Source organism: Centroberyx affinis, unplaced genomic scaffold (genome assembly GCF_046629955.1).
Source record: "Centroberyx affinis isolate AG114_WGS23_722 - 3 ecotype Tasmania unplaced genomic scaffold, CSIRO-AGI_Caff_v1 ptg002190l_1, whole genome shotgun sequence".
NCBI classification, from domain to species: Eukaryota; Metazoa; Chordata; class Actinopteri; order Beryciformes; family Berycidae; genus Centroberyx; species Centroberyx affinis.
The window spans coordinates 211,925-221,309 of record NW_027280498.1 but is presented as its reverse complement, the minus strand read 5'-3'; the positions used below and the strand labels follow the sequence as shown (position 1 = coordinate 221,309).

The 9,385-nt window shown below is 41.6% G+C and overlaps 2 protein-coding genes across 2 annotated transcripts in view; one reads left to right on the top strand and one right to left on the bottom strand.

Annotated features, from left to right (window-relative positions):
- Positions 1-2,563: 2,563 nt before the first annotated feature.
- On the bottom strand, positions 2,564-4,790 carry LOC139655127 (toll-like receptor 5). Its single transcript, XM_071532442.1, has 2 exons — positions 4,743-4,790; positions 2,564-4,465 (listed from the first exon to the last, which is right to left on the bottom strand). The coding sequence occupies exons 1-2, from the start codon at positions 4,788-4,790 to the stop codon at positions 2,564-2,566; spliced, it is 1,950 nt and encodes a 649-aa protein (XP_071388543.1).
- A 2,466-nt stretch (positions 4,791-7,256) lies between these two features.
- Positions 7,257-9,385, top strand: part of LOC139655126 (dystrobrevin beta-like) — a 28,117-nt gene continuing 25,988 nt past the window's right edge. The window contains exon 1 of the mRNA XM_071532440.1: positions 7,257-7,489. The gene's annotated coding sequence lies outside the window, so the exon portion shown is untranslated. The remainder of the gene's footprint in view (positions 7,490-9,385) is intronic.

The following is a 9,385-nucleotide window of genomic DNA, read 5'->3' as shown; positions in this document are numbered from 1 at the left end:
TCAGTCTTTTTCAGCCAGGGTGACACACACACACACACACACAATCAGTAACCTCACCAGGTGCTGGATGCACACACTCATGTCTCTTCATGATTTGTGTGTAACACGCACCACACATATTCAGGCCCTGTGGTGACTCATGGGTGACTGACACGCACACACACACACACACACACAGGTCTGTAAATTCAGTCAAACAGCTTGAGTCATAGTAGTAGTAGACTTACAGCCATACCAGAGGTTTCTTCACCACCTGCCAGTGTCAACATTTAATCATTTATAACCAGGGAGCAGTTTGAAGGGTGATGAGTTCATGTTCAAAAATTAATCAGAAAATTTATTAGGGAAATAGTATCATCCAATAATTTGTTTAACTATTAATTGTCATAATTAAAAATAGTCCTACAAGACCTCAATGAGACCCAGTTCCTTCTAGCACTGATCAGACCTATTTACCCAATTTATCTAATCATCCATCATTTAGCTCTTATTCCTTTAATTGCAATGAACTGTTGGAATATTCAGCAGCTACCATGTGTCCTGTTTCTCTGTAATTTATCAGAGGTTATGCAATTGGATACTGCATTGCTGCACACTGAGGAGCGTCCCATCTGGGGAATGACTGGTAGGTATTGTCTTAGAGCCAGGTAGACTGTTGAAAGCAGCATGGAGTCCAACAGTGGATGTCTCTTATAGGCTACTGCTGCCCTCTGCTGTAATAGTAGAAAATATCAGTGCTATCTGCTGCACCAGTTAGATGTGAGATCAAACGTAGGCTAGTTTGAACATAAGTCTGAATTGATGTATTTCTAAAATGTAGAAATATATGTGGCTCCAGTGCAGACGTAAGTTAAAACTTAAAGGAGCCCTATACAAGGAATTCAAATGTTCCTCTATGTATACACATATATGATTGAAGATGTTTCATGGAGAAAGTGTTAGAATTAGATTTTGTTTGAGTAGTGAAATTTCAAGTTTTTAAAAGCATTTTCAAACACCAGGAAACGCATCACAGCTGGACTTGATCCTGATTGGCTATCCTCTCTATTACTGGAATCCTTTCAATCAGGCCAGTTTGCAGCATATGAACTGACAACCCCAGCTTCAGTTAGAGCTGGTGTTGTTGGCCAATCAGGGTCAAGTATTTCAATAAATAGCCTTTTTAACTAAACTACATTTATTTGGAAAACATCATAAAGTACATTTTTCTTATTTTGAGTCATGGTATATTTGAAAACAAAATCATGGGACCTGAATAATATAGGACCTTTAAAACACCAATCCCCCACCAGGTGTAAAGTCTTTCGTAAAGTGTCCCTTGGCATGGCATATAGATTTGATAGATGTAAAACTTGCTGGAGAACCAGGAGGAACAACACAGAGTGGTTTACAACATTAAATTAGATCACTGAACTGTTGGGGGGCCAAACTGCAATTATAGCTGGCTAACAATACAATAAATAACATGTTTCCACCATATTAGTTAAAGGGGGAATTCCATGAGGCCTTTCCCTTTGAAAATAAATAGTTAAACCAACTGATGTCATTTTTGTTGTCTGTATACATAGACTTTTGTCTATGTATACAGACACTGTGTTGTTGTGGGTATGGGAGATAAATGTACTAGATAACGTACCTATCTGTTGACATTTGGTAATGTTAAATTAGCTAGTAGAACATACTTTTCACAATTGCGTAAGTTAGCAAATATTAACATTAACATTGTGCCCCATTAATTTGAGCACAAGAAACTGATTTTGGCTCATGTTATTGTCAACAGCAGGTGAAAACATGAGCCTCCTACACATTTCCTCTGAAAAGCCTCTGAGCAGTTTTATGGTTTAGTGCCCAGTTTAAAGGTATTTTGGCATTATGCGTCACTGGGCACCATAGATGTAATCCTAGCCACTCTCCTGTCTCACAGCTTTTGCCCAATCTAGTTCTAGTTCCCTAGAGTGTGATCTGGATTTTCACCTGCCAAAGTCAGAATAAAGGTTATACTGTATTTAGAGCAGAAAGCTTTGGGCAGTGCTGGGATTCCTCTGTAGCTCCCCCTCTTGGCGTTATGGTGTGTACACACACACACACACACACAGGCCCTTAAAGAAGTGAGGACCAGCAGATTTTTATCATCTTTTTATTTTTCTTTATTTATTTTGATTTGGTCCTCACATAGAAATATAGGAACGATTATGTAATTAAGGATACAAATGTGGTAATTACATCATTAGTCAATATCATTATTACATCATCTGTTAAAAATATGAAGCAATTACCGACAGTAAATGAAATAATGTGATTTTAATACATTATCCAGGGTTTTACTGCATTAACATTTCTTTTATTTTTAATTTTCAACCCATTTAGAGGGACATTTTATTAGATTGTGACAAATTACAACATTATCTGACAGTTGTTACATATTCAGTTCCTATAGGGGACACCATGTGACAGACTGACCATGTGCCGAACTACTCAAACCAGTGATGTCACCATTCAGTACATGGCACCTGGTACATTTTTTACCCTCACAAGAAATGCATTTACTGATTGTTATGTGCTTTTATGCCTGTGTGACACGAGCAGAGTAATCTAACAGGGTAACGCTATAGAGATCAGAGGGAAATTCACATCTGAGCTCCTCCACCGGGCTCAGGAACCTTACTCTGGTCTCGTTCAGCCACGTGAGGAAACTCCTCAGGTGGGGACCGCAGTGGAACCGATTCATCCTCAGGTCGATGGAGCGGAGAGAGCGGAAGGCGGCGGGGTCGGGGGAGGCTATGAAGTTGTCGGAGAGGTGGACTTTTCTCAGGCTCTCGGGGAAGACGTCCGGCTGGAGGTACGTCAAGGAGTTGGAGGAGAGGTCGATCTCCACGACTGAGGTGAGACCCTTGAAAATCCCCCGGGGGAGAGACTGCAGCGCGTTGTAGCTCAAGTTAAGATGGATCAGATTCTCAAGATGATCAAACAGATCGAGGCATCTCTCCTGAGCCCAAACGGATTGCAGGGAACTACCGTGAAGGTCCAGCAATCGCAAACTGTTTGAACGAGGTATTGAGATGTGTCTATTGAGCGTGCACCATTTGATGGGGTTCCCTCCAATGGAGAGAAAATGGAGGCGCTTCAAATGAGTCACAATAATGTAAACGTCCTCCAAGTTTGTGAATCTGTTGTCCTCAACATTTACATGGTAAGTATTATTGGCAATCTGTATGAGACTGTGCACTGATGAGCTGTGCACTGATGAGGACCTCAACTTGTTGTCATTCAAAGCGAGATAATCTAAGCTGGGTAATGATTCAGAGAAACCTAGTTCTCGCAGAGAGTTTCCTGTTAGATGTAACTTTCTTAAATGAGGAAGTCCTTTGAATGAAGCCTTTCCCAATATACCAATATGGTTGTAAGACAAGTCCAGCACATGAAGGTTTGTCAGTGACGCAAATGTGTATGAATGGATTTCCCCTAGAAGGTTGTGTGACAGGTTGAGCATTTGTAATTGTCTCTCAAGACCAAGAAACGCCAGTCTATTTATCTGATTGACACTGTTTTGGGAAATGTCAAGGATTTCTACTTCTTTCAGTGGACTAAAAACCCCCGCGTGCAAAGCAAATATCTTGTTTTTAGACAGATCTAAAAAGCGGACTCCACTATGCTTGAGGCCTTCTAATGTGAGGTGGTCTGGATCACGGAAGTGGACGTAGAAAAATCCTTTACCCATGGTTCCAGACAGTTTAAGATGACCAATCTTCGTCCCCTCGATGGCTGTGAAAAACTGTCTCGCTTTGTCCACGCTGAACCCATTGTAGGACAAATCAAGCGTCTGAAAGGACATCCCTCTGAAAGGATTCCCGCATTCTTCCCAGTCAAAACCTTGACTAAACATGTTCCGAAGGTGGATGGTGTCCAAGTTCAGGAGGCGGAAGTGTTTGCCCTGGAAACCGACCAGATCCGCCTCACATATCGCGTTGATTTTGTTCAGCTTGAGGTTCAACTCTGTGAGCTTCGTCAGGTTTGAGAAGAACAGTGAAGGTTGGAGTCTCTTTATTTGGTTACCGAAGAGGTCAAGCGTCTCTAAGGAGGACAGCGGCTGCAGATAGCTCTCCTCCAGTATGGACTCCTGCAGGGAACAGTAATCCAGGTGGAGCTCCCGTAAGTTGGACAGTCCCACAAACGCCCTCGGCTCCAGCTGAAGGCCGACATTGGCCCCGAGCACCAGCCGGATCAGGTGTCTCTGTCTGCTGAAGGCGTTGTTCCGGATCACGAGCGGCACGCGCTGCATGCCGAGATCCAGCACCCGGAGCTCCTCCAGGCCTGACAGGGAGGTGGCATTGAGCTCGCTGATGCTGTTCATCTCCAGGAACAGATGGGTGATGTGGGGAGGTAGAGCAGGGACCCAAAGGTGGTTCTGGAAGCTACAGCTGGCTATAGACCTCAATATACGGCATGATGGATAGCAACCAGGCACCTGCAGGTAAGCATGTCAAAATATATCATGAAAGCCTGAAAGGGGATTTGTTCAGTTTCAAGTAGGGTGATGGTGGGGAGGTAGAACACTGACTTCTATCAATTTCCCCTTAAACCTCACAGTTAATTTTAAGACTTACTACAGCTGGGTAAAGAAATTCACACTATGCATTTAGTATTTTTAACATTTTAACGTCATTTCTAATTACAAAGTTGTACTGTGAACACAATATCATATTAATTTATATTGTAAGGTGAGTGTATGGGTACGCTCCTACCTGTAGGTAAACACCAATGGCAACCACCTGAAGAGCCAGCGTCCACATCATTGCGATGGTGATGCCTGATAGAAGAAATTCACCTCCTAATCTTAGATGAAACGATCATCCAGTCTGGACAGTTTTAAAAGCAAAGTCCTGCAGTGGATCAGTGTTTTTGTCCGTTCTGTTTCACTAGCAGCATACACACTGTTATATTGACCCTACAACGCAAATATGACGCCGGACGGGTATTCCCCTCTTGGTAAAGTCCAGATTTACAAGAGAATAGGGAGTACAACATGTTTACATAGTCCACTGGCACTCACACAAAAATAGACATCTACCTACGTCTATCTATAATATCTACAGCATAAGTTATGTATTACCATTAGGGTTAGACTGATATATTAGTTTAGTTTATTATTAAGTATCAGAGATCGGCCAGTCTTTGTTTTCCTACCATTAACTATGTGTGGTGGGTCACTCTGCCTTAAAGAGCTGCTAACCCTAAAAGAATTCCATTAGTCTGGCTTTCAATGGAGAGTTTTAGTGTCCCATGATGGTCTAAATGCTGTCTCAGTGGCTTTTCCACCCTAACTAAAATAAAATTATGGGGCAAACACTGAATAATATTTTTTGGCATGAAAATTGTCATATTTAAAGGTATTGAATATCAGTACAAAGTAACGACCACAGTCTAAGTTGGTATCAGCCATCAAAACCCCATTTCAGTCCCTAATTGTCACATATGGAAACCACATTTACACATATAAATCTTGCAACTTTTTATCATATAGCTACATAGATTTACAGTATATGGAGGAAACAGATGCCAATATTACAGAAATGGCCACTTTTATGTTCTACGTGCATTTACATAAATGGTACAGAAATACATTTGACATGGAATATATTTAAATGTATCTTGTCCCAAGATTTATTATCCGAGACCATTGTTTTGACATATGAGCTGGAAAAATTATGCAAGTGGCAACAAAATTACTGACAGCTGTACTATTTTGTGTAGGCTACACTGATGAAATCGAGGGGAGACCATATATTAGTCACAGGATATGTTGGAAAACATTTAGTAAAACCAAGTAAGGCTGTGTATATTTCACAATTCTGCAAAATGAATGACAAACAGGTTCTTCTTTCTGAAATTGAGACTTTCCTAGTTTTCCTGTCTCCTATGCTTAACTCCAGCAATGCTTCCTCCCCATTATGCCTATATAGGTTTGAACATTAGATTTGGTGGGCTCGGGACAGGCCTAACAAGCAAGCTATCGCAAAAATGTCATAAATGACAAGTGTAGAGTTTCTATTCATTGTAGAAAATAGTAAAACACCAGTTTTTACAGCCCTGATCCTGCTCCCTAAAGGGTAGCAACAAAATGTGATTCCATTACTTCATATTCAAAATGTCACATATTACTACAGCGGTTCTAGCACATTGGATGATATTACATCAAATGGCTCAGAGGAAAGATCTGTGGACAAGTGCACAACCTACTGGACACTGTGGCGTATTGGTAAGCAATAGAAGGTCAGCTAACAATTTTGGCATTTGGCCTTCAACAGAATCCCATCGGCCTATGAGTCCAGAAATAATCTAATAATAAGTAATTACTGTCCAATTTCAACGATCAGTTTACTGGCCTAAATAATTTCCATATGACATAATAAAGCCCATATTTTTAGAGTAGTCCGCCTAAGACTACTATGTAGCCAATGTGTGTGTGTGTGTGTGTGTGTGTGTGGAGGGAGTGGGAGGGGCGCACGTGCTCATCACATAGCACTGTTGAATTTCACAGCTGTGGGAAAATGATAGTTTGACAAATACAGTAGAGAGAGAGAGAGGAAGAGAGAGCGAGAGAGAGAGACACTGACAGGTCACTGACAGACTGCTGCAGTAATGTTATTGCTTTTCCTAGGAAGGAGTTGCTGATTTTTATTTTTCAACTTAAGTAATAACACCATATTTAACACCGTATTTACCAAACAAATAAAACAAGACGTTAATTTTGTTATCAACTAGTGTCAAATTGAAGTTGAATTATCCATAAATTGCATCCCACCCCCATGCCACGATTCTCTCTCATTAGAATTAGTCGTCGTCCTCTCAGAGTGATCAAGTTTAGATGAAAAATTGGTAGAAAAGTTGAAAACTTTTACCACTACTTTGATTTTCATTCACGGGAGCGGTAACCAAGTTATCGCGATGTTAAAAGTAAGCAGGACACCAACCATCAACAGTTAACGGAAAAGTGACGGAAGGGGTAGTGTACCGTAACGAAGTGCCGCTGCCAGGGAGAAATAAGTGAAGTAATGACATTACTTTTGACACGAGTAACGAGTAATGCGTTACTTTTTAACAAACAATAATATGTCAAAATGTAATGAGTTTGTTTTTGTCAGCATATAGCATGACTATGTTGTCACCATTCACTCACAGCTACTCGGCCTGTCAAGGGGAGGGCGCACGGCGGGAGAGGAGTGACTTTCTTTCAAAAATAGTAGACCACACTGAGAAACACACACACACAGCGGCACCCGGTACAGCGAGTATGGAGGGTGCGAAACACGGTGCGCCACGGAAATAAATAACGGAACGGGGACGATATCTAAACAGGAGGGCACAAAACCGATGCCAAGAGGAAGCGGATATATCGAGAGAGAAAACTGGGTTACAGCTCAAGTCAGTGCCACACGCTTCAGTGTTGATGTTGGTATTTGGCCACGGATACCTGCCGAAAATAGTCCCGGTGAGTAGACCCTCTCTCACATAGCCTATTACGGGATATTGCACTGTTGCATAAACTAAAGTTTGGGTTTTAGACGCCACAAACCTGACTTTATGTTAATTTTGTCAGGGATTGCGTCAGGGAGAGTGATTTGAAGAACACATTCATTTGGAGGAACAAGGTGAACAGGGAGTTAAACTTTTCTGCAATATGGCCGCTATGTCACACAGATTCCCAGAAGTAGGCAGAACTAAAAGTAGCCTGTAACCACTTTAACTCAATAGTCTCTTTGAAACTTTGGGGAGCCGAGAGCGCCCATTGAAGATTGTTGAAGTGCTGTAATTATGCCGTTGTACGTGCCGTGTCGTCGCCTTGAGTGTTATAACAGACAGATATGCGACTTTCAAATCAGGGCTATTACTGGGGTTTGATTTTTTAGCAGCGGTGCTGTAGCCCCGATAGGTTCCGTTCTCTTGTATAGGGGGAACGTGACGCTCCATTCAAAAATCTGGCAATTGAACGTTGCCTTGCTTATGGCCAAAACTACATGGCTGGTGGAACATGACGTATGACCTTTTACGGATCGTTAGGGTCCACTGTTAATCACGGCATATATTAATCCACCAAGCAGCACTTTATGTCAACAAAATCTCAACTTTTACTATTGGTTCACACGGCTCGCCACCGTCAAACATGGTGTATGTTGGTGGAAGATGATTGTGGGAATAGTAAAATGTATTAAGTCGTGTTCAACCAGATGCGTACGTTTGCCGATAAGCAGCAAAGTTAAACTTGCACATTTTCTATGGAGCTTGGCTACGTGGGAGAACCTCACATATCCGGTTAACCTATATTCTTTTAAATTATATGACTTATGTGGTTGGCTTGTTTCATGCAATTTGTTGTGCAGGTTAGGAGAAAACATGTAACATAATCCGGGGGATGACAACGAGAGGTCCCTCATGAGTGAGGCACTTTATTCACCTGCAGCCAAATGTAAAATGATCATTCAAACAGCGGTAAAAAAAAAAAAAAATACCAGCAAGTACGACAAAAACATACAGGAGATGTAAAAATTTAAACCAGAGCACAAACAAAATGAGCGTATGCTTAAGTGTGGTTCCAGGGAGATTGCATGCTCTTCCAAATCTGTTGTTCCCTGCGGAGGAAACTAAAAAAGAGTGGGATGACAGAGAGAGAGGGAGAGAGAGAGGATCATAATAACTGATGGGCCGTGTCCCAAACTGTCCCCTGATGGCCCCTACTTTTTTCCTTGGCAGATGCATACTGTGTATTTGAATCCGGCAGTGGGCGATTTGTTTACATCTAACAAGGGAAATTGGCAGCAATTAACCACCCTACTTTTCCCCTATAGTTTAAGGAATACACAGACATTTTGGCTTCACCGCTGGGTGTTTACTACAGGGGTTCTCAAATGTTCTCATGTAACTCAGTGACCCCATATGGAAAGATTTTTATTGTTGTCAATTTAGTATTGAATTGTGTTACTGTCTACACTGTGGGTGGGGAGATAACAGTGGCGAGAGTGAAACCTGTGATTAGTGTAATCATTCTTATCCAGTCTCTAATTGGTATAATTTCTAGTGAATTAAATTATACCCAGGACCCTTGGGGGACCCCGGACCCAACTTTGAGAACCACTGGTTTACTATTTGGCACACGACGGTGCTTTTGAGGTGATGTTTAGCAGCTTGTAGGGTCCAAATTAAAATACGAATTAACCTTCGGTAAGTGAGCTAAATGGTAATAATTTTCTCATCACGCAATGGTTTAACAAACAGCTTATTTTCCAAAAAGCGGGTGTATTTTTCAAACAAGCAGAATCCATGTGCGACTTTCTAAAGAGACCAGTCCCACTCCAGTCTGTCTGTTGATGTGCCATTAGAGCTTGGGTTC